The 26,346-nt window shown below is 41.5% G+C and overlaps 1 protein-coding gene across 1 annotated transcript in view; it reads right to left on the reverse strand.

Moving 5' to 3' along the window:
* The window catches only part of LOC135553126 (neurofilament heavy polypeptide-like), an 81,779-nt gene that overhangs the window by 15,920 nt on the left and 39,513 nt on the right, over positions 1-26,346 (reverse strand). Inside the window, exons 11-18 of the mRNA XM_064985260.1 lie at positions 23,671-23,772; positions 23,351-23,431; positions 18,144-18,227; positions 7,586-7,666; positions 7,415-7,462; positions 2,574-2,621; positions 2,438-2,485; positions 1,966-2,010 (exon numbers count right to left, since the gene is read on the reverse strand). Of these exons, the coding sequence (XP_064841332.1) occupies positions 1,966-2,010; positions 2,438-2,485; positions 2,574-2,621; positions 7,415-7,462; positions 7,586-7,666; positions 18,144-18,227; positions 23,351-23,431; positions 23,671-23,772 (537 nt within the window). The remainder of the gene's footprint in view (positions 1-1,965; positions 2,011-2,437; positions 2,486-2,573; positions 2,622-7,414; positions 7,463-7,585; positions 7,667-18,143; positions 18,228-23,350; positions 23,432-23,670; positions 23,773-26,346) is intronic.

Genomic DNA, 26,346 nt, shown 5'->3' on the forward strand with positions numbered 1-26,346 from the left:
ACATCTTGTTACGTTACAGCCTTGTTCTATAATGGATTACATTTTTAAAAATCCTCTGCAATCTACACATAATAGCCCATAATGACAAAGTGAAAACAGGATTTGTATTTTAAATAAAAAACAGAAATTATTAACAGTATGCAGACCATTTGCTATGAGACTCGAAATTGAGCTGAGCTGCATCCATTGATAATCCTTGAGCTGTTTCTACTGTACACCTTGATTGGAGTCCACCTGTGGTAAATTCCGTTGATTGGACATGATTTGTAAAAGTACACCCCTGTCTATATAAGGTCCCACAGTTGACAGTTCATGTCAGAGCAAAAACCAAGCCATGAGGTTGAAGGAATTGTCCGTAGAGGTTCGAGACAGGATTGTGTCGTGGCACAAATCTGGGGAAGGGTACCAAAACAGTTCTGCAGCATTGAAGGTTCCCAAGAACACAGAGGCTTCCATTGTTCTTAAATTGAAGAAGTTTGTAACCACCAAGACTCCTAGAGCTCGCCTCCCAGCCAAACTGAGCAATCGGGGGAGAAGGGCCTTGGTCAGGGAGGTGACCAAGAACCCGATGGTCACTCTGACAGAGCTCTGGAGTTCTTCTGTGGAGAAAGAGAACCTCTGCAGCACACCACCAAGCAGGCCTTTATGGTAGGGTGGCCAGACGTAAGCCACTCCTCAGTAAAAGGTACATGAGAGCCCGCTTGGAGTTTGCCAAAAGGCAGCTAAATACTCTCAGACCATGAGAAACAAGATTCTCTGGTCTGTTGAAACCAATATTGAACTCTTTGGCCTGAATGCCAAGTGTCACATCTGGAGGAATCATGTCGCTATCCCTAAGATGAAGCATGGTGATGGTAGCATCATGCTGTAGGGATGTTTACAGCGTCAGGGACTGGGAGACTAGTCAGGATTGAGGCAAAGATGAACGGAGCAAAGCAAAACGTCCTCCAGAGCACTTAGAACCTCAGACTGGGGTGAAGGTTCAACTTCCAACAGGACAACGGCCCTGAGCACACAGCCAAGACAAGGCAGGAGTGGCTTCGGGACAAGTCTCTGAATGTCCTTGAGTGGCCCAGCCAGAGCCCAGAATTGAACCCGATTGAACATCTCTGGAGAGACGTGAAAATAGTGCTGCAGCAACGCTCCCCATCCAACCTGACAGAGTTTAAGAGGTTCTGCAAAGAAGAATGGGAGAAACTCCCCAAATATAGGTGTGCCAAGCTTGTAGCGTCATGCCCAAAAAGACTCGATGCTGTAATCGCTGCCAAATGCGCTTTAACAAAGTACTAAGAAAAGGGTCTGAATACTCACGTAAGTGTGATATTTCAAAAAATATATATAAATGAGAAAAAATGTCTAAAAACCTGTTTTTGCTTTGCCGTTATGGGGTATTGTGTGTAGATTGATGAAAAAGGCTGTAACGTAACAAAATGTGGAAAAAGTTAAGGGTTCTGAATACTTTCCGAATGCACTGTGTATGTGTATTATATATATATATATATATGTATATATAATGGGTCTCTTTTCCAAATATTCCCAGTATAATACAATATAAACATATTGTATTATACTAAACATATATATATATATATATATATACATATGTGTGTGTGTGTGTGTGTGTGTGTGTGTGTGTGTGTGTGTGTGTGTGTGTGTGTGTGTGTGTGTGTGTGTGTGTGTGTGTGTGTGTGTGTGTGTGTGTGTGTGTGTGTGTGTGTTTATATTGTATTATACTGGGAATATTTGGAAAAGAGACCCATGTCTCTGTCTCTGTTCAAGTAAGGTAACTTTTTTTTTCAAGAGTTGGTTTGGCCTTTTCTTTAGAAAATTCAGCTTCTAAGTTCAAATACAAGTCTTTACAATAAGATATTGATATAACTTTTAATAAATAGCATAAAACAGAGACATGGGCCTACTTATTATTGGAATAAATGGAAAAATACAATTTAAAAATTAATTTGACACCTTTCTTTGCTGGAGTTAGTTTGGCCTCTTCTTTTGCTCCAGTATCTAAATCAGAATAAAAAAATAAAAAAATGATGCATTTTTGTCATTTAGCAGACCCTCTTATCCAGATCAATTTACAGGAGCGATTAGGGTTAAGTGCATTGCACAAGGGCATATTAACAGATTTTTCACCCAGAGCGTGGGCCAGTAACCTTGGTGTCTCGAACCAGCGACCTTTTGGTTACTGGCCCAACGCTCTGCTAGGCTACCTGCCGCTATTGTATCATACATTACAGTCTTACCTGATTCAGACTATAGAGTCAAGCCAAAATGTACTGTGCTTGTTCAGATATTTTCTTTTCACATTGTCCTTTCCAGCACAGTTCCAGCAACTACTGTTGATGGGTATCTAGGCCAGCCCAGTATACTGTAGCTTGGCTTAACTCAGTTGTGAAAAAGGGATATGTGGTTAACAAAGACTACTTTGTACCTTTCTTTGATGTAGCTGCTTTGTTTTTTTCTTTGGGAACTTCAGATTCTAAAACAATCATTGGATGAGACACAACATTAATCTCAGGAACTGGGCTATTATACATTTGATGCAACAAAAACAATCATATCTGTACCTTTTTTTGTAGGTTCTGGTTTGGCTTGCTCCTTAGCGTCCTTGGGCTCTAATCAAATACGAACAAGACAATTTACTGCAACAATTCAGACTGCAATTCAATCTGAGTAAAATAAAACATTGTTTGAGAAATAAATACAGTACGCTCAGTACACTCACAAAAATAGGCCTACTTACTGTAGACAAAAGTGTTAAAGTGTAGTTAATAAACCTAAACCTCGCCCTAACCTTAGCCCTTATTGCCATAATCCCTAACCTGACTCTCAGGTTGTTCCATCAACAGAGATGCAGTTTACAGTTTGTTGAGTTTGACCCTCTGTTTGTCACCTTTCTCTCCACTCTTGTGCAATGTGATTGCTGTGTGACAAACAAATAGTTATGAGATTGACATCTTGCTTTTTGTTAGCGGTTAAGAGCATAGGGCCAGTAATCAAAAGGTTGCTGGTTTGAATCCCTGAGCCATCTCGGTGCACAATCTGACGATGTGCTTAAGCAAGGCACTTAACCCTTATTGCTCCTGAATGTTGTTTGCTAAAATGTAAATACTCATCTTGTGTCAGAAGTCTCCCTGCTACTTATTGTAACATATTGCTGGATAGATCTGGAACCATATGTGATAATATCACAATTGTTTTGATTGTAGAAGTCAAAGAACTAACAATTTACCTTGCTTTACAGGAGCTGGTTTGACCTTCTCTGTAGCAACCTGGATGCCAGGCTTCCCCAAAACATAGATCAATAATTTTTGGAGGATTTAGTCTTAAATGTCCTTCAATTCGCAAGAGGCTGAATGTATCTCACCGGAGAAAGTATCAGAGCGAACGAAATAGCGCCCACTCTGTCTCAGTATGTGTAGCCCATCTATCTGATGCGGTCTGGTCAAAAGAGTATGACACTATTGTCGCCGTAGCATTGAATGCACGGGAAGCCAACGAGCATTTGGCCTCCCTTGATAAAAAAAGTGTCAAATAATAGCCAATCAGCATTGCGCTAAACTGAGAGCTCAGCTGTGAATGGTCCAGGCACACAAAAAAAGGGAAGCCAGTTTGGATTTGGCTTCACACCAATCACATCACATTGTCATGTTTTACTCCTGTGGCTAGCTAGCTAGCTAAATCATCCCTTTACTATTTTAGCCATAGATGGAGAGAGGGATTTGAACATGTGGTTTTACATTAACTTATTTGACCATGCTGTAACTGTTTGTTACATACAACATGTTTTGTGGACTTCACTGGACCTATGTTGCCTTCTGGTTTTGTGATGAAAAAAAGGTGTGGTTGAATTTATTCTGTCTTAGGCCTATATATCACGTTGTTTAATTTTTTATACATTTTTATATATCACATTGTCAAGGCATATCAACTAACAAGTTACAGAGCAAACAGTGCAATTTGATAGGATAGTAGGATGTGAGATGGGAATAGACAATGGAGGAGGAGGAATAGGTATGAAGGACACAGACAGTCAGCCAAGCAGAGGAATTTTCATCGGGGAATGTGTGGTCCAGAGTTGGGAGCGTTACTGCTGCGCCAGACTCCGGCTCACCAAATATTGTTTAGTGACATAAAAAATGTACCTGTGGAAAAGACCATCTTTTGTGTTCCTGACTTTTTTAAACTTCAGTCAAGAATACAGTAGCATATGCAGGACATATACACTGAGTATACCGAACATTAGGAACACCTTCCTAATATTGAGTTGCCCTTAAAACAGCCTCAATCCGTCGGGCATGGACTCCACAAGTTGTCGAAGGCATTCCAAAGGATGAAGGCCCATGCTGACTCCAATGCTTCCCATAGTTGTGTCAAGTTGGCTGGATGTCCTTTGGGTGGTGGACCATTCTTGACACACACGGGAAACTGAGCATGAAAAACCCAGCAGTTCTTGACTCAAACCGGTGCGCCTGGCACCTACCACCATACCCCTTTCAAAGGAACTTTTGTCTTGCCCATTTACACTCTGTATCACACCCTGATCTGTTTCACCTGTCTTTGTGATTGTCTCCACCCAACTCCAGGTGTCGCAAATCTTCCCCATTATCCCCTGTGTATTTACACCTGTGTTCTCTGTTTGTCTGTTGCCAGTTCATTTTGATCATCAAACCTACCAGTGGTTTCCCCCTTGCTCCTGTTTTGTCTTGTCACACCCTGACTATAGAGAGCCTTTTATTCTCTGTTGGTTAGATCGGGGTGTGACTAGGGTGGGTAATCTAGGTTGTTTTATTTCTATGTTGGCCTGGTATTGTTCCCAATCAGAGGCAGCTGTTTATTGTTGACTCTGATTGGGGATCAAATTTAGGCAGCCATTTCCCCACTGTGTTTTGTGGGATCTTGTTTATGTGTAGTTACCTGTGAGCACTCCATAGCTTCACATATCGTTTATTCTTTATTGTTTTTTGTGCGGTTCACTTATAATAATAAAATGTCGAACCAATTTCACGCTGCGCTTTGGTCGGAATGTTCTTAAGACGATCGTGACAGAAGATCCCAACACACCAGGACCAAGCAGCGTGCCCAGGAGGAGAAGGTTCCTGGGCTTGGGAGGAAATAATGGGAGGACACGAAAGCCTTCCTTGGAAGCAGATGCAAGGAGAGAAGGGATGACAGCGACGACGCCTGGGTTTGCGACCACAATGAAAGCCCAAAGAACAGCCCCAGTAAAAAAAATTTGGGGGGAGGCACACGCGGTGGTCGGCGGAGCCGAGTAGTGAACCAGAGCCAATCTGGGAGAAGATGGAGAAATTGGAGGAGAGTGAACGGGAAGAGTCAAAGACTGTCAGTGAGCTGATGGAGAAATTGGAGGAGAGAGAAATGAGAGAGTTGTGTTGGTGTATGATGCACAACATCTGCCCTAAGGAGCGTGTCATCAGTTTGATGCCACCTGAGTCAGACGGTCCACGGCCCGGAACCTCCTGCAACGGTCCACGGCCCGGAAACTCCGGCGGCGGTCCACGGCCCGGAACCTCCTGCGACGGTCCACGGCACGGAACCTCCTGCGACGGTCAACGTTACGGAACCTCCTGCGACGGTCAACGTTACGGAACCTCCTGCGACGGTCAACGTTACGGAACCTCCTGCGACATTCAATGTTCTGGAACCTCCAGCGAGGGTCAACGGTCCGGAGCTTCCAGGCAAGGCGTCCAGTCCCGCTCCAGGGCAGGAGCCTTCCTCTGCGCCAATGCCCAGTTCAGGCATGGTGTCCAGTCCCACTCCAAGGCCGGAGCCTTCCTCTGCGCTGATGTCCAGTCCAGGCACAGCGTACAGTCCCGCTCCATTGCAGGAGCCTTCCTCTGCGCCAATGCCCAGTTCAGGCATGGTGTCCAGTCCCACTCCAAGGCCGGAGCCTTCCTCTGCGCTGATGTCCAGTCCAGGCACAGCGTACAGTCCCGCTCCATTGCAGGAGCCTTCCTCTGCGCCGGTGCCCAGTCCAGGCACGGCGTCCTGTCCCGCTCCAATGCCGGAACCTTCCTCTGCTTCGGTGCCCAGTCCAGGCATGGCATCCAGTCCCGCTTTAAGGCCCGAGCCTTCCTCGGCGCCGGTGGCCAGTCCGGGTGCAACGTTCAACCCAGCTCCATGGCCAGACCTGTGGGCTGGGCTGGGGCAAAGTCCCGCACCAGAGCCGCCACCGATGCCAGTCATAATTTAAATTATGTTTGGCAAAATCCAAGCGCTTGCGTCTGTGTCTTGGGGTCAGAAAGGACTTTCTTCTGGCAACCGATCCAAAGAGCCTGTGGGTATGGAGGTGGCGTCTGATGGTGCTTTTTGAAACCTGGTGACCCCAAGACGCCACCAAGGCCTACAATTCCCTCACAGTGATTCTTGGGGATTTTATTGCTTCTCTCACCATCCTCCTCCCTAATCTGGGGGGCAAAATTCACTTGCATCCTCTACCCGTGAGGTTTTCAACTGTTCCTTATCTTTTGAATTTTCTAATAATTGCAGTGCTCAGTGGTAAATTCAATCGTTTGTGTATCTTCTTGTAGCCATTACCAGATTTATGAAGGTGGAATTTAATTTGTGGTTTAATTTTGGTATATGTTATTTAAAATAATCTTTAAGGGTGCCATTAATAGTGAAACCTTGATTTGGAGGACATTGATTTTTATTATTTTGGTTGGTTCCATTGAAACATTAATAAAGTACAGTATTTCTCACCTGTTGGTATTTTGAGTTTCTCTATAATTATATTGTTTATCTTTGTTTTAAGCATTGTTTGTGCATTGCCAGTCAGGGGGGGGGGGGGCAGTAATTTTGGAGCCCAGTGTAGCTTCACCTATCGCTTATTCTTTATTGATTTTTGTGCGGTTCACTTATAATAATAAAAAGTCGCACCGATTTCACGCTGCGCTTTGGTCCGAATGTTTTTACGACGATCGTGACATGTCTATAGTGCCTGTTTTCTAGTTTTCCTGGTTTTGACCTTTCTGCCTGCTGTGACCCTGAGTCTGTCTGCCGTCCTGTACCTTTGCCCCACTACTCTGGATTACCGAGCTCTGCCTGACCTAACCCTGAGCCTGCTTGCCATCCTGTACCTTTGCCTGCCCGTGTTCGATTTCATAAACATTTTTTACGCCGACACTGTCTGGTCTTACCTTCAAACGTGATACTCTGAATTGCACACATACACAATACATGTCTTAATACATGTCTTATCTCAAGGCTTAAAGATCCTTAACCTGACTCCTCCCCTTCATCTACACTGATTGAAGTGGGCTTAACAAGTGACATCAATAAGGGATCATAGAATTCACCTGGTTAGTCTATGTCATGGAAAGAGCAGTGTATAAGAGCAATGTATATGGAGCAGTGTATATAAGTTAAAGGTGAACAAATTGGTTACCTTTCTTAACATTCACCAGCTTAGCCTGCTCCTTTAGAACCTCAAGTTCTATTAGAAATACACAAGAACAGTAGAGTAGTGTTACACAATATTCATGTATCAGACTTCATCCAATGCAGATTTCTATGTTAAAAATTTCCAAGTCAAGAAAGAGTCAAAATAATATTTTACCTGTTTTTTTTACCTTTACTTTTATGTCTGGTAGTTTAGCTGTCTTTTCTTCCTTAACCTCTTTGACAGTTTTCTTTTTACCTGCAAAATGTGACAAAAACGACATAACAGTAACATTAATTAAAGGCTATTTAACAGATTTATAGCTGTCAAAATATGATATACCATGTGTTGGTGTTACAGGGCAAGTACAGTATATTCCATCTAGTATCAGTCCTAAAAAATAACATACGAATACAGCAAGATGCACCATTCGTTAGTAGTAATTTCTATGCTCTATGCTTGCTTTAACCAGGTGCTTGCGGTGTCACATAAGCTTTGAAAGTTTGAGCAATCTACAATCTACAATATTCATTGCTGTTCAATGGAAATTTCAGTTCATTATACATACGAATTAATTCATGCAGAAAATGTTTAACTCAATTGGCTGTAAACAATATTTTTTCAACTATCAATATATGGCTTCAAAATGTTTGAATACATTTCTCCAGCCAAATTCCTCTGCTTTTTAACAAGTGACAGGGCTGTCGTTTGACTGAAAAAGTAATTAAGGATTGTGGCTTAAAGCTAATAAGTCTAAATCTAAATAAAAGGTATAAAAATAAATGTTTGTCATTTAGCAGACACTCTTATCTAGAAAAACATACAGTTAAAGGTGCAATGATGAATGATATGATTTTTGAAGAAAATAATCTGTTACACTTTGAGCTGATTTTTTGGGCCCTGTGCCTTGTATTTGTATTTGTACTAACTCAGCAAAAAAAAATCCTATCACTGTCAACTATATTTATTTTCAGCAAACTTAACATGTAAATATTTGTATGAACATAACAAGATTCAACAACTGAGGCATAAACTGAACAAGTTCCACAGACATGTGACTAACAGAAATGGAATAATGTGTCCCTGAATAAAGAGGGGGGTCAAAATCAAAAGTAACATTCAGTATCTGGTGTGGCCACCAGCTGAATTAATTAAGTACTGCAGTGCTTCTCCTCCTCACGGAGTGCACCAGATGTCACAGTTCTTGCTGTGAGATGTTACCCCACACTTCCACCAAAGCATCTGCAAGTTCCCGGACATTTCTGGGGGGAATGGCCCTAGCCCTCACCCTCCGATCCACCAGGTCCCACACGTACTCAATGGGATTGAGATCCGGGCTCTTCGCTGGCCATGGCAGAACACGGACATTGCTGTCTTGCAGGAAATCACACACAGAACGAACAGTATGGCTGGTGGCATTGTCAAGCTGAAGTGTTATGTCAGGATGAGCCTGCAGGAAGGGTACCACATGAGGGAGGAGGGTGTCTTCCCAGTAACGCACAGCGTTACAGAAGAACTGTAATGACAACAAGCTCAATCCGATGATGTTGTGACACACCGCCCCAGACCATGATGGACCCTCCACCTCCAAATTGATCCCGCTCCAGAGTACAGGCCTTGTTGTAACGCTCATTCCTTCGACGATAAACACGAATTCCCCTCACCCCTGGTGAGACAAAACCGTGACTCGTCTGGTCTGGCGACAGTGGGTTTGTGCCCATAGGTGACGTTGTTGCCGGTGATGTCTGGTGAGGACAACAGGCCTACAAGCCCTCAGTCCAGCCTCTTGCAGCCTATTGAGGACAGTCTGAGCACTGATGGAGGGATTGTGTGTTCCTGGTGTATCTTGGGCAGTTGTTGTTGCCATCCTGTACCTGTCCTGCAGGTGTCATGTTCGGATGTACCGACCATGTGCAGGTGTTGTTACACATGGTCTGCAACTGCGAGGATGATCAGCTGTCCGTCCTGTCTCCCTGTTGCGCTGCCTTAGGCGCCTCACAGTACGGACACTGCAATGTATTGTCCTGACCTCTTGTGGCATGTCTTGTGGGTATACATGGGTGTCCAAGCTGTGTGCCAGTAGTTTAGACAGACAGCTTGGTGAAATCTCTCATAAATAAAAGTAGTGATGAAGTCAATGACTCCTCCACTTTCAGCCAGGAGAGATTGGCATGCATATTTAATATTAGCTCTCTGTCAGGATTTGGCCAGGGTTGTTCCGGGTTTTGGTCACTAGATGCCCCCATTGTGCTTTTTGACCTTATGTTTTTTCCCTTGTTCCCCATTATTATTTGCACCTGTGCCTCGTTTCCCCTGGTTGTATTTAAACCCTTAGTTTCCCTCAGTTCTGTGCTCTGTGTTTGTATGTTAGCACCCAGCCCTAGTGTTCTGTGTATTCTTGTCGATTCCGGTGGATGCTCTTGTGGAATTCTGTTTTTGTTTTTGAGTATCTCTTGAGGCTTTTTTGTGCTATTCCTACCACCTTTTGGATTTGCCATTTTTGTATTGAAGGACTTCTCCTTTTTACTTTATTAAATACACCGTCTTAAGTACTGCTGTGTCTGCCTCATCTTCTGGGTTCTGCTGACTATTCGTGGCTCAGTTGGTTAAGTGACTGTTTCTCACTCCGGAGACCCAGGTTCGTAACCGGGTCCTGACACTCTCTGTGTACATCCAAGGGCCAGCCGTTCTGCCCTGTTCGGAGAAAATTGCAATTTCCTAAGTCCTTTAAGCCTGTAGGACCAGCCTTGTTGATAGTGCAGTTAAGAAGAGCAGCGCTTTATTATGGACAGACTTCTCCCCATCTTAGCTACTACTGCATCAATATGTTTTGACCATGACAGTTTACAATCTAATGTTACTCTAAGCAGTTTAGTCATCTCAACTGTCTCAATTTCCACATTATTTATTACAAGATTTAGTTGAAGTTTAGGGTTTCGTGAATGTTTTGTTCCAAATACAATGCTGTTAGTTTTAGAAATATTTAGGGCTAACTTATTCCTAGCCACCCACTCTGAAACTAACTGCAGCTCTTTGTTGAGTGTTGCAGTCATTTCAGTCACTGTAGTAGCTTACATGTATAGCATTGAGTCATCCGTATACATAGAAACTCTGGCTTTACTCGAAGTCAGTGATATGTCGTTAGTAAAAATTGAAAAAAGCAAGGGCCTAAACAGATACCCGGGAGAATTCCTGATTCTAACTGGATATATATATATATATATATATATATGATAGGCTTCCGTTAAAGAACACCCTCTGTGTTCTGTTAGACAAGTAACTCTTCATCCACATTATAGCAGGGGGTGTAAAGCCTTAACACATACGTTTTACCAACGTTTTAGCAGATAAATAATGTCAAAAGCTGCACTGACGTCTAGCAAGACAGCCCCCACAATCATTTTATCATCAATTTCTCTCAGCCAATCATCAGTCATTTGTGTAAGATCTGTGCTTGTTGAGTGTCCTTCCCTATAAGCATGCTGAAAATCTTTTGTCAATTTGTTTACTTTTAAATACCATTGTATCTGGTCAAACACAATTTTTTCCAGAAGTTGGTAACAGGCTGATTGTTCGGCTATTTGAGTCAGTAAAGGGGGCTTGACTATTCTTGGTTAGTTGAATGACTTTAGCTTCCATCCAGGCCTGAGGGCACAAACTCTCTAGTTGGCTTAAATTGAAGATGTGGCAAATAGGAGTGGCAATATCGTCTGCTATTATCCTCAGTAATTTTCTATCTAGATTGTCAGACCCTGATGGCTTCTCATTGTCGACAGACAACAATTATTTTTCACCTCTTCCACACTGACTTTACGGAATTCAAAAGTACAAATCTTGTCTTTCATAATTTGGTCAGATATCTTTGGATGTCAGCGTTTGTTGCTGGCATGTCATCCCTAAGTTTGCTTATCTTGCCAATGAAAAAGTCATTAAAATTGTTTGCAATATCAGTGGGCTTTGTGATGAAGGATAAATGAAGGAGTTGGCTTTTTTCACTAAAATTTAATTTAAGTTGCCCCAAATCTTTTTACCATCATTCTTTGTATAATGTATCTTTGTTTCATAGTGGTTTATTTTTCTTTCTATATTGTTTTATAAAGCCACATGATTTCTTAATTTGCATTACGTTTGCCATCAGTTGGGCTGCCAGACTTAATTGCCATTCTGTTTGCCTCATCCCTGAGCTGGTCTTGAATCAATCATCTTAAGTCCAGGAGCCAAGATGATTTGGATGGACTCCATCATTCCTGTAGAGTATCTTCTGTTTCCAGAAGGTGTCAAAGTGATCAATAAAAGTGACTCCAGCAGAGCTACAGTAGTCTTTTAGCCAGATGTGGAATGCCAGCAGTCTGCTTTCACACCCGCGGCCCAACAGCGGTACTGGACCTGAAATTATTGGCCGTTTTTTGGAGTCTTTTAATGCTAAAATCAGTTCTTCCGTTTTCAAATGTTCCCGAACAAGCCCTCCCGATGTCGTTTGACCCAACATGGACTACAGCTGACTACAGAGTCAGCTCCCGGCATCTGTGGTAGAACAGTCGGAAGCAGCCTTGTTATGTCCTGTACGATGACACACAATTAATCTTCTCCTTTCCCCCTTCTGATGACCAGGTGGCGAATCGCATCTCTGCATGTCTGGCAGACATATCAGTGTGGATGACGGATCACCACCTCAAGCTGAACCTCGGCAAGACGGAGCTGCTCTTCCACCCGGGGAAGGACTGCCCGTTCCATGATCTCGCCATCACGGTTGACAACTCCATTGTGTCCTCCTCCCAGAGCGCTAAGAACCTTGGCGTGATCCTGGACAACACCCTGTCGTTCTCAACCAACATCATGGCGGTGGCCCGTTCCTGTAGGTTCATGCTCTACAACATCCGCAGAGTACGACCCTGCCTCACACAGGAAGCGGCGCAGGTCCTAATCCAGGCACTTGTCATCTCCCGTCTGGATTACTGCAACTCGCTGTTGGCTGGGCTCCCTGCCTGTGCCATTAAACCCCTACAACTCATCCAGAACGCCGCAGCCCGTCTGGTGTTCAACCTTCCCAAGTTCTCTCACGTCACCCCGCTCCTCCGCTCTCTACACTGGCTTCCAGTTGAAGCTCGCATCCGCTACAAGACCATGGTGCTTGCCTACGGAGCTGTGAGGGGAACGGCACCGCAGTACCTCCAGGCTCTGATCAGGCCCTACACCCAAACAAGGGCACTGCGTTCATCCACCTCTGGCCTGCTCGCCTCCCTACCACTGAGGAAGTACAGTTCCCGCTCAGCCCAGTCAAAACTGTTCGCTGCTCTGGCCCCCCAATGGTGGAACAAACTCCCTCACGACGCCAGGACAGCAGAGTCAATCACCACCTTCCGGAGACACCTGAAACCCCACCTCTTCAAGGAATACCTAGTATAGGATAAGTAATCCTTCTCCCCCCCTTAAATGATTTAGATGCACTATTGTAAGTGGCTGTTCCACTGGATGTCAGAAGGTGAATTCACCAATTTGTAAGTCGCTCTGGATAAGAGCGTCTGCTAAATGACTTAAATGTAAATGTAAATGTACTCGTGCTCCTGTGTAAGCACAGGGTTTTTGCCTTGGGGACCGAGATATTTCTCACCATAGAACTGCCTATGATGACAGCTGTTGATGTTGAATGGGCCGGTCTCTCAGGCAGCCTCACGGTCAGGAACCCGAGGTAGAAGCCACCAGAGAGGCAGACATAGCCGAGGACGAAGACGCATGTACCTCCGGATCCGATCTTGATTGGGATGCCACCACGGATGAAGGCGCCGGAACCTCTGGATCCAGGGCGGCAAAAGCTGTTTCTGGTCTGTGTCAGTTCCGGGCTCAACATCTCCATGAAGACCCCTATTGCCAGAGGACGCCTTCTTCAATTTCCTCGGCGAGTGACGTACCTCCATGGCTGGTTGGTTGGGTCGAGATCAGCTTCGTACTCCAGGGAAGGTGGAGTTCCCTTCGGGGATGGAACTCTGCCTAGCACCGGCCAGTCAGCTATGAAGAGCCGACACGGCAGCGAAACTTCCACCAGACCAGAGCGGCATCCAGCTACTGGGGTGGAAGAAAAAGAAAAGTAGGCGGGCGTGGGTGGGTTACCCATTAGCTTATGTAGGTGTGCTACTTGCTTGCTAAGAGTAGCTACTTTGCTCCTGTAGTTCTCTGCAAGCAATCAGTTGCTACATTGAAAGTCAACGTGTTTCACATTGTCCCGGAACAATGTAAAGTAAACGCAGCTCCAGCAATGTTGGAAACGTTCAACAGCGGCCTCCATTAGAGCCCGCAGAGCCAGCTAGGCTCTATACGGAATCTGGCAGGATCCCGGGACAGATAGCAGCGCTCACAGTCCAACAGAGCCGCAGGATTCAAAATAAAATAAATGTATATAAAACACGGTCAGCTTTTAAGGTCTTTAGTTCAGGATTCAGTTTCGACGTTCGACAACATCCACATACGCCGTCATTCACTTGCAATAGGAAAAGTGAATGGGAAAATTAGTTTGAAGTTTCCTCACCTGTCTGTCTTATTTACAAAAAAATTATGTAATTTTCGGCAAACATTGTCAAAAGTCACACTGAAGTCTAACAAAAAAGCCCCCACAACCTTTTTATCATCCATTTCTCTTAGCCAATCACCAGTCATTTGTGTAAGTGCTGTGCTTGTTGAATGTCCTTCCCCATAAGTGTGCTGAGTCTGTTGTCAATTGGTTCCCTGTGAAATAGCAGTGCATGTCAGCAGTGTATGTCAGAGCAAAAAAAAAGGCAATAGACCGAAGGAATTGTCCGTAGAGCTCTGAGACAGGATTGTGTAAAGGCACAGATCATGGGAAGGGTACCATTGAAGGTCCACAAGAACACAATGGCCTCCATCATTCTTAAAACGTCTTATGGCTGGGGGGCAGTATAGAGTAGCTTGGATGAATAAGGTGCCCAGAGTAAACTGCCTGCTACTCAGGCCCAGAAGCTAAGATATGCATATTATTAGTAGATTTTGATAGAATCCAGTCTGAAGTTTCTAAAACTGTTTGAATGATGTATGTGAGTATAACAGAACTCATATGGTAGGCAAAAACCTGAGAAAAAATCCAACCAGGAAATGGGTATTCTGAGGTTTGTAGTTTTTCATCTCATTGCCTATCGAATACCCAGTGTCTATGGGATCATATTGCACTTCCTAAGGATTCCACTAGATGTCATCAGTCTTTAGAACCTTGTTTCAGACTTCTACTGTGAAGGGGGAGGGAATGAGAGCTCTTTCAATCAGGTGTCTGCCATGAGCTGATCATGCTCGCTCCCGTGAGAGGTAGCTGCGTTCCATTGCATTTCTAAAGACAAAGGAATTCTCTGGTTGTAACATTATTGTAGATCTATGTTAAAAACATCTTAAAGATTGATTCTATACATAGTTTGACATGTTTCTACGGACTGTAATGGAACTCTTTGACCTTTAGTCTGGACCTAGTGATCGCAACTCGTGAATTTGGATTTGTGAACTAAATGCGCTAACAACAAGGAGGTATTTGGACATAAATTATGGACTTTATCGAACAAAACAAACATTTAGTGTGGAACTGGGATTCCTGGGAGTGCATTCTGATGAAGATCATCAAAGGTAAGTGAATATTTATAATGCTATTTCTGACTAATGTTGACTCCACAACATGGCGGATATCTCTATGGCTTGTTTTTGTGTCTGAGCGCTGTACTCAGATTTTTGTATGGTGTGCTTTTTCCATAAAGTTTTTTTGAAATCTGACACAGCGGTTGCATTTAAGGAGAAGTGGATCTATAATTCCATGTGTAACACTTGTATCTTTTATCAATGTTTATTATGAGTATTTCTATAAATTGATGTGGCTCTCTGCAAAATCACCTGATGTTTTGGAACTACTGAACAAAAGGCACCAATGTAAACTGAGATTTTTGGATATAAATATGAACTTTATCGCACAAAACATACATGTATTGTGTAACAGGAAGTCCTATGAGTGTCATCTGATGATGATCATCAAAGGTTAGTGATTCATTTTATCTCTATTTGTGCTTTTTGTGACTCTCTTTGGCTGGAAAAATAGCTGTGTTTTTCTGTGACTGGGCACTCACCTGACATAATCGTTTGGTGTGCTTTTGCCGTAAAGCCTATTTGAAATCGGACACTTTGGTGCGATTAACAACACGTTTATCTTTAAAATGGTGTAAAATACTTGTATGTTTGAGGAATTTTAATTATGAGAGTTCTGTTGTTTGAATCTGGCGCCCTGCACTTTCACGGGCTGTTGTCATATCGATCCCAGTAGCGGGATCTAAGTCATAAGAGATTTTAAATTGAAGAAGTTTGGAACTGTCACGCCCTGGTTGAAATATATTATGTTTATTCTTCATTTATTCGGTCAGGCCAGGGTGTGACATGGGTTATTGTGGTGTGTTTTTGTCTTGGGGTTTTGTGGAATGTCTAGCGTAGTCTATGGCTGCCTGAGGCGGTTCTCAATCAGAGTCAGGTGATTATCGTTGTCTCTGATTGGGAACCATATTTAGGCAGCCATATTCTTTGAGTGTTTCGTGGGTGATTGTTCCTGTCTCTGTGTTTATGTTTCACCAGACAGGCTGTATAGTTTTTTCACGGTTCCGTCTGTTGTTTTTGTACATGTCAGTTATTTCACGTCTAGTCTACTTTCATTAAAGAATATGAGTAACTACCACGCTGCATTTTGGTCCGCTCCTCCTTCAACATAAGAAAGCCGTTACAGGAACCATCAAGACTCTTCCAAGAGCTGGCCACACGGCCAAACTGAGCAATCGAGAGAGAAGGGCCTTGGTCAAGGAGGTGACCCGATGGTCACTCTGAAAGAGCTCTAGAGCTCCTCTGTAGAGATGGGAGAACCTTCCAGAAGGACAAATATCTCTGCAGCACTCCACCAAACAGGCCTTTATGGTAGAGTGGCCAGATGGAAGCCACTCCTCAAAAAAAGGCACATGACAGCCCGCTTGGAGTTTTCCAAAGGGCACATAAAGCACTCTCAGACCATGATAAACAAGATTCTCTTTTCTGATGAAACCCATATTGGACTCTTTGGACTGAATGCCAAGCGTCACGTCTGGAGGAAATCTGCACCATCTCTATGGTGAAGCATGGTGGTGGCAGCATCATGCTGTGGGGATGTTTTTCAGCAGAAATCGACTGGGAGACTAGTCAGGATCGAGGCAGAGATTAACATAGAAAAGTACAGAGATCAATGATCTCAGACTGGGGCGAAGGTTCACCTTCGGGACAAGTCTCTGAATGTCCTTGATTGGCCCAACCAAATCCCGGACTTGAACCTGATCGAACTTCTCTGGAGAGACCTGAACAAATCTGTGCAGCTATGCTCCTCATCCAACCTGACAGAGCTTGAGAGGATCTGCAGAGAAGAATTGGAGAAACAGATGTGCCAAACTTGTAGTGTCATATCCAAGAAGTCTTATGTAAATGTCTTGTTTTTAAATAAATTAGCAAGCATTTCTAAAAACCTGTTTTTCCTTTGTCATTGTGGTGTATTCTGTGTGGATTGATTAGGGGAAAAAACGATTTAATCAATTTTAGAATAAGACTGTAGCGTAACACAATGTGAAAAAGTCCAGGGGTCTGAATACTGTATATCAGTATTCAGGCACTGTATATTATTCCTGTAAGACAAAAAATGAAGACATGGGACATTGCACAAGCCCTGCGCTTTTAATAATATGGCTGTGTTCCTATGGGATTTTGTGTATGTTTAGAGCTCCACCATTGGAACGGTATTTGGCTGAATTTTATTTCAAACCTAGACTTTCAAATCTCTTATTCCCCAAATGGAGAAAATGGGGGGGACCCCTCCCAAAATGTAAAAAAAACAGTGAATATTGTGTTTGTAGGAGGGTAGTTTACAATATTATATGTTGTTGATCAAATGCCACCAGAGGGTGTCAGAGTTTAAGATAACTCCTAAATTCCTTATGAGCTTAGTTCAACTGTCTACCCCATCAGACCCCAGATATAAGCTTCTTTTACTCCAATGTTTGTAAACAAAGTACATGTAAACAAACACTATACAGCCTCAAAACATGGTTAAAAAGATCATTTTGATATCATGGATGGTCAGACCTTGCATCCTTAGCTCTATCTATGAATTTGAGAATGGTTACATTGTTTTTTCCTGCTCCCATCAGACGTTTCGGCTCACACAAGCCTTGGCTTGTGCAAGGCTACTTGTGTTATGTGTTATAGATCAAATTAAGTTTTACCGGTATAAAGAATACTTTTCATTTGCTGAACCACTAGCATCTTAAAACTACAGTCCTTTCCATTTCTGATATTTACACACATCACATCAAATCAAATTGTATTGGTCACATACACATGGTTAGCAGATATCATTGTGAATGTAGCAAAATGCTCGTGATTCTAGTTCTGACAGTGCAGCAATATCAACAAGTAATCTAACAATTCCACAACAACTACCTAATGCACACAAATCTAAGTAAATGGATGGAATAAGAATATGTACATACTGTATGTATTGTTTACCACCAACAAGAATTTAAACAATGTACATCTTCAAAAATGTTAAAACGGTGTATGACATGGACTGTCAGTCCCATGAATATGAATTTCTATGAATTTGAGGGGTTACATCTCCCAATGTTAGGGACCTTATTTTTTGGTTTTTCGAATAACGGACTAGTTTTACCTGTCCCGTAATAGCCATTACCTTCTTTTTTAACATCAATATGTTCTTTTTTCATGGTGGACTCGTCTGTCTTCACCACCTTGACAGGGTTCTTGGAATCATCATCTGAAAACAAAGGCAATACAATATTAGATAATGGATTAATTCAGTTTCACGCCAGTAATTACTTGCTTCTATGCTAAGCCGTTGCATGGGTTGTTAGAATACATCCAACATCATGCAACATGATACTGTACTCCACAGCAAAGCACTCAGGAAATTTAAGCACTGGAACTTAAATTATGTGTTTAATGTTCTTAAGGGGCAATTCATTCAAAAACATTTTACATTTCTTGGCAGTCCACCGTTCCGTTGTCTTATGGCTAGGGGTTCCGCTAGCGGCACCCCTGACAACATTCCGCTGAAAAGGCAGTGCGCAAAAATCTTTTTTTTTTGAAATACATAACTTTCACACATTAACAAGTCCAATACACTAAATGAAAGATAAACCTCTTGTTAATCTACCCATCCTGTCTGATTTCAAAAAGGCTTTACAGCGAAAGCACAACATATGATTATATGTTGTGTTAGGTCAGAACACAGAAAAAAAGCAGAAATATAGATAAAATTCATCACTAACCTTTGATCTTCATCAGATGACACTCATAGGACATCATGTTACACAATACATGTGTGTTTTGTTCGATAAAGTTCATATTTATATCCAAAAATCTCAGTTTACATTGGCGCGTTACGTGCAGTAATGTTTTGCTTCCAAAACATCCGGTGATTTTGCAGAGAGCCACATCGATTTCCAGAAATACTCATAATAAATAATTATAAAATATACAAGTTTTATTCACAGAATTAAAGAAAGACTTCTCCTTAAAACCTCTTTGGGATAGGGAGCAGCATTTTCAAGTTTGGATGAAAAGCATGCCCAGAGTAAACTGCCTGCTTCTCAGTCCCAGTTGCTAAGATATGCATATTCTTAGTAGATTTGGATAGAAAACACTGTGAAGTTTCTAAAACGGTTTGAATGATGTCTGTGAGTATAACAGAACTCATATGGCAGGCGAAAACCAGAGAAACATCCAACCAGGAAGTGGGAAATCTGAGGTTTGTAGTTTTTCAAAGCTTGGCCTATCAAAAACACAGTGTCTATGGGGTCATATTGCACTTCCTAAGGTTTCCACTAGATGTCAACCGTCTTTAGAAACTTGTTTGAAGCTTCTACTGTAAAGGAGGGGCTCATAAGGGCTGTTTCAGTCAGTGGTCTGGCAGAGTGCCACAGGCTCGTGACGCTCGTTCACGTGAGAGGTAGCTCCCGTTCCCGTTCCATCTTCAATATTATTTAAGATTTATGTTATAAACATTCCAAAGATTGATTCTATACATCATTTGACATGTTTCTACAGACTGTAACGAAACTTTTGGACTTTGTCTGGACCTAGCGATTGCGCCTCATGAAGATGGATTACGGGGCTGAACGCGCTATCAACAAGTAGCTATTCGGACATATATTATTAACTTTATCGAAACAAATCAAACATTTTTTGTGGAACTGGGATTCTTGGGAGTGCATTCTGATGATCAAAGGTAAGTTAATATTTATAATGCTATTTCTGACAAATGTTGACTCCAACAATGCAGATATTTCTTTGGCTGGATTGTGCTCTGAGAGCTGTACTCAGATTATTGCATGGTATGCTTTTTCTGTAAAAGAAAATTTAAATCTGACACAGCGGTTGCATTAAAAAGGGGCAATTCATTCAAAAAACATCTTACATTTCTTGGTAGTCCACCATTACGTTGTGTATTATTGTGTATCAGATAATGGGTTCAGTTTATCATGTAAATTACGACTTACATTTATGCAAAGCCATGGAGGGTTCTTGAAGACAAAACATGAAACTGCCACTGAACTTTGCGTTAGGTGTAACAGGGTACCACAGAGAAGCATTCGGGAAATGTCACTTTTTAAAGTACTGTAATTTAAAGCAAGAATCCATAGGTCACTGGCTACCCTATGTTGCCCCACTTCTTGTGTAGGGTTTTCACTTTGAATGAAAAAAAGAGGGTTGAGCCCTGAGCCACCTTGGGCAAGGTGTGCTAAATCCAGCATACTCAAATGTCCCTGCTGCCATGGTCCCGGAGCGGAATTGAAAGTCACTTGCAAGCAAGTTAAAGTTATAGCTGCCAGAAACAAACACAGAGCAGACAAAGCAGACAAACTAGTGAATTTGTTTACAAATAAACTGTCCTTGTAGCAGGGACAAAAATAAACAAGCATTGTTCTCGGTTCTTGGATCTGAATCAACTCTACCCCAAAAGAGAAAAATAATCCGGAAAAGACTGCAAATGTTTAAGTTGAAATTAATTTTGAAAGGTGGAAGAGTGACGCCGAAAGGGCAACCGCTCTAATAGACTGGTAGGTAAGTGTTTGGTTGTGTTTTTAGCCTGCTAGCCTTAGTGTGTTCAAAGTTCAAGCCAGCTAATACAGCTACTTAGCCAGCAAGCTAACATCTTCTGTATTCAGAATGTTTTGTACTCAAATGAATGTAATGATAGCATCATGTAGCTATACTACAGAATTCACAAAGATGCCCAATGCCTTTATTTAAAATGCACTGACCAAAAATGTAAACGCAACATGCAACAATTTCAAAGATTTTACTGAGTTAGAGTTCATATAAGGAAATCAGATGCACTATATATATAAAAGTACAGTATCAGTCAAAAGTTTGGACACTACTACTCATTCCAGGGTTTTCTTTATTTTTTACAATTTTTCTACATTGTAGAATAATAGTGAATACATCAACTATGAAATTACACATATGGAATCACGTAGTAACCAAAAAAGTGTTAAGCAAATCAAAATATGATTTATATTTGAGATTCTTCAAAGTAGCCTTGATGACAGATTTGTACACTCTTGGCATATAATGCCCTGATGGCTTGGACCTGTTGGATGGAGGAAACAAAGTCAGCCATTGATGATGACAAACATCCTAACCCTTCAGCTGCACTACATGTGTTGTTATCAGCATTGTCAATGTGACGTTCTAACTGCAAGAAACCAACCACATCAACTTTATTTCTCATTATTTCAATTAAATATGGAATGAACATGCACAACAACCATTAAACATTTAACTTCTGTAGCAGGGCCATAAGTATATATTGAGGTCATATCGGCTCTGATTACCTACTAGTAGGGGGTGAAAGGTGAGAAAGCCATGGCAACGCATGTAATGTAGTTGAAGGGTTAGGATGTTCGTCATCATCTATGGCTGACTTTGTTTCCTCCATCCAACAGGTCCATGTTCTCCTGTGCATTATAGGTTGATATTGGGAAAAAATTAAAGAAATTGTTAATTAAATAGTACACGGTACAATGCAATGCAATGTCATATTCCCGTATACACCCCACAGTATCCTGTGTATATGCCAAATAAACGTTGATTTGATAACATAATATTGATTGAATATCAAATCAAACTGTATTTGTCACATACAACCTTACAGTGAAAAGCTTACTTACAAGCCCTTAACCAACAATGCAGTTTTAAGAAAATACCTATTTTAAAAAAGTAAGAGAAAAATAACAAATAATTAAAGTGCAGCAGTAAAACAACAATAGCGGGCTATTGATAACAATTAATATTACTACTTTATTTTGTGAACGAAGGCACCGCTGATGAATTCATCCACCTCATCTTCTTTAATGCTCTTCAGGGTTGTGAATCACCATTAACTATATTTTGACTACAGCTAAATGGGAGAGGGGGGGTTATCACCAAATAACTCAGTATCACAACAGTGTCCTTTACATACTGAGTATGTGGTGTTGTGCAAGTGCAAAGTGCCATGCTATTACTTGATGGCTCATATTTCATGCAGATTAGCCATTGTTATTTGACTGGATATTAATTGAATTTGTTCTGGTGGGTAGTTCTACACCAGGTAGAAATCAATGCTGTATATAGGCAGACAATGTGCTAAACAGGCAATCATAGCTAATTATTTTGGTCGATTACAAACAAAATAATGAGAGTCAAAGTGTAACAAAAAATGCATACATTATTTCTTACTTCTCCTCCTGTGTTGGGGTTTGCACAACCACAACTTGTTCAGCCTCCGGTTCCCTCTAAATCAGATTTTCTTCACCACTATCTCCCTGAGAATAGCTAGTGGTGGTCCTGTGCCGGAAATGCTGTCAACCACCAACTCACAAACATTATCATGTCAACAATCTGCATATCTAGCTATAGCCAGCTAACATTAGCTAGTTAAAAGAAAGGCATTTGGCATCTTGTGGGGTTCATGCAGTGTAGCTACATGATGCTATTGTTAGAATTCCTTTGAGTACAAAACAGTCAGAATACAGAAGATGTTAGCTAGCTAGCTAAGTAGCCATATTAGCTAGCATGAACATTGAACACACTAAGGTTAGCAGCGAACATAGCTAGCAGGCTAAAAACGCTACCAAACACTTGCCTACCAGTCCATGAGAATGGTGGCCATTTTGGCGTCACTCCTCCACCTTTCAAAATTCATTCCAATGTTTATCCGGCTTGGGCAGGAGCCATATTTTTCTTGCTTCTTTTTATCTTTTGGGGATCGAGTTGATTCAGAACTGAGAACGATGCTTGTTTATTTGTCCCTGCTACCAGGTGCAGTTTATCTGCAAACACGTTAGCTAGCTTGTTGACTTTGTCTGCTCTGTGTTTGTTTCTGGTGGCTGTAAAGTTAGCTAGCTTGCAAGTTCGGGCCATGGCACCAGGGTCATTCGAGTAGGCAGGATTTAATGAAAATATGTTTGTTTTTTGCTCCCGAGTGGCGCAGCGGTCTAAGGCACTGCATCTCAGTGTAAGAGGTGACACTACAGTCCCTGGTTTGAAGCCAGGCTGTATCACATCCGGCCATGATTGGGAGTTCAATAGGGCGGTGCACAATTGGCCCAGAGTCGTCCTGGTTTGGTCGTCATTGTAAATAAGAATTTGTTCCTAACTGACTTGCCTAGTTAAATAAAGGTTAAATTTTATTTTAAAAATTAAAAACCTTGCGCAGAAGGTCAGTCGAAGGCAGCTCCGGGCTCAGTGCCCTTGTTTTCGTTTGATGTAAAAACACGACACAAGAAGTCAAGGCAGCACAGGGTCACTCACGACCTGCGCATTCCTGCTTTAAATGACATGCTCAAATGGGGTTGCACAGATATGTAACAAAAAATAACAGTGGCATACCAGATTTCCAAAGAGTTGACTGAACATCCTTCTTTGTCTCCTTCACCTTTTTGTCCACCTTCTTTTTGGGTTCCACCACAACTTTAATTAAAGCGTGATTGAGTCATGTTAATAAGCTTTCCAGTTTCTATCTAGAAATTAAAATATTTGTGTCATGTATTGTACACTAACATAAAATATATGATATATTTTAAATCCAAAGTTACCCAAATATACATAACTCACATGCTTGACATTTTACTTTGACTGTATAAGTTATCACTTAGCCTACAAACCCCAAAGATTTGACATTTCACAGGAATAAACAAAGTAGGCTATACCTTTCTTGTTGAAGAAGTCATGGATGACTTTCTTCTTCAAATGTTTTGTCTCCTTTTTCATCTCTTTCTCCTCTCTGGCAGTCTTCTTTTTTGGCTCTTCTTCTAAATGTAGTGATAACATAATTTTTTTGAGTAACATTGTCATTGGATCCCTGAAACTTCTCAAGTTAACTTTTTGACACTAGATCATACAGATTCTATGTAAATGTCATGGGCTCCTGAGTGGTGCAGTGGTCTAAGGCACTGCATCTCATTGCTAGAGGTGTCACTACAGCCACCCTGGTTTGAATCCAGGCTGTATGACAAATGGCTGTGATTGGGAGTCCCATAGGGTGGTGCACAATTGGCCCAGCGTTGTCTGAATTTGGCTGGTGTAGGCTGTCATTGTAAATAAGAATTTGTTGTTAACTGACTTGCCTAGTTAAATAAAGGTTCAATTTTAAAAAGTTATGACATATTGGGGAAAGGGGGGACAACGTTTTTGTATGCTTTTGCATAGTCACTAGAAAGTTCTTCATAATTTCACTACAATGAAATATGAACAGAAAGTTGTAATGAGCTGCAGTTATCTTGCAATTTGTTATTCTACCACTAAGTGTGAGCGGTATAATTGGTATTGAACAACAACAGTGTTTTACAACAGTTGAAAGGTCATGTAAACAATAAACAATAAATAACAATAAACAATAAAAAAATGAATAGCACAAGCTAGCTGTTCATTAAGAGTATGCTTTCTTATTGAAACCTGACGAACATTACAGTGCCTTCAGAAAGTATTTACACCCCTCAACTTTTTTCACATTTTGTTGTGTTACAGCTTTAAATTTCAAATGGGTTACATTTAGATTTCTCTTCACTGGCCTACACACAATACCCCATAATTTCAAAGTGGAATTTTTTACAAATTCATAAAAAATTAAAAGCTGAAATATCTGGAGTCACTAAGTATTCAACCCCGTTGTTATGGCAAGCCAAATTAAGTTCAGTAGTATAAAGCCACATAATAAGTTGCATGGACTGTGTGCAATAATAGTGTTGAACATTACTTTTTTATCACACACATACAATTATCTGTAAGGTCCCTCAGTTTTTCCAGTGCCTCCCAAAAAGGGCACATATTGGTGGACTGGTTAAAAAACAAGAAAAAAAAGACATTGACTATCCCTTTGAGCATGATGAAGTTATTAATTACACTTTGGATGGTGTATCAATACACTCAGTCTCTATAAAGAAACAGGTGTCCTTCCTAACTCAGTTGCCAGAGTGGAAGGAAACCACTCAGGGATTTCACCACGAGGCCAATGATGCCTTTAATAGGAGATAGGAGAAAACTAAGAATAGATCAACAACATTGTAATTACTCCACAATACTAATTGTGGAGTAATTTACAGAGTGAAAAGAAAAAGAAAATATTCTAAAACATGCATTCTGTAACAAAGCGCTAAAGCAATATTGCAAAAAAAATGTGGTTGAAAATGGCACATTTGGGCACTGATAAATGCCTAAATCGGAATGCAGTGGCTGTATAGTAACATGCTATACTGTATATGACGTCAGAGCTCTGGTTCTGTGTTTCAGAGTGCTGTATGGGTTTTAACTGACAGCCATTCTAAACTTGAGGACCTCGCGTGACAAGAAGATGCCCCTATCCCTCCCGCTAATTGGGCAACTTTTTGTTGTCTGAGTGAGGGAAATGCTGTAAATTAAGAGGACTATGTATTTTGACATATGACGTTGAGTATTATAATAAATACTGCTTTGATTTCATAAAAGCAAACACCAAATGTGCACTTTACATTTCCATATCATAAAACTCATGTCATATACACCGACAACGTTTATGATCACTATGTTTTATGTACAGTTACAAGATGACATGGCATCCTACCCTGGGTTGTTCTGAACAGAATGAGTCTATGACAATCATAGGAAACTGAATGCACACATGACTATGCCCACCAAAATTATAATCCATTTCCCTCAATTGCAATGTCAAAAGCTAACACTGTAATATCGTGTTTTGTAACTGTTGGCAATAGAACAAGCTTTCAAATGATGCTACCTGTCCCAGATTGGAGCATTTTTGGATTGCATAAGCAACAACAATAATTGTGTGATGGTGTGGATGCAGGGTTGTGTTCCAAACAAAACAACTACAAGTGTGCTTGCTCTAGTGTCACAAACGTCGTATGGAGTAGACCAAAGCGCAGCATGGTGTGAATCCATTCTTTTTTATTGAAGGAAGAACACTTAAACGACCGTAACGCTATGACAACGAGTGCAGACACATGCAACTACACATAGACAATAACCCACGAACCACAATACAAAACAGGCTACCTAAATATGGTTCCCAATCAGAGACAAGGACAAACACCTGCCACTGATTGAGAACCATATCAGGCCAAAACACATAGAAACAGACTAACTAGACATGCAACATAGAATGCCCACTCATCACACCCTGACCAAACAAAACATAGAAACAAACAACTCAAATAATGGTCACAGTGTGACATCTAGTTCCTCAATGGCACAGCTAGGAGAGCTAAAAAAAAATGGCACCTTGTAGTTGAAGCCTCTTCTTTGAGTCATAAAAGTGCATTGAAATTACTTAGGAACTGTGCACAATTTGGAGTTGTGTGGCCACTTGGAGACACCAGCTAGTCCTCTCA

The sequence above is a fragment of the Oncorhynchus masou genome, chromosome 2, assembly GCF_036934945.1.
Source record: "Oncorhynchus masou masou isolate Uvic2021 chromosome 2, UVic_Omas_1.1, whole genome shotgun sequence".
In the NCBI taxonomy this organism is placed as follows: Eukaryota; Metazoa; Chordata; class Actinopteri; order Salmoniformes; family Salmonidae; genus Oncorhynchus; species Oncorhynchus masou.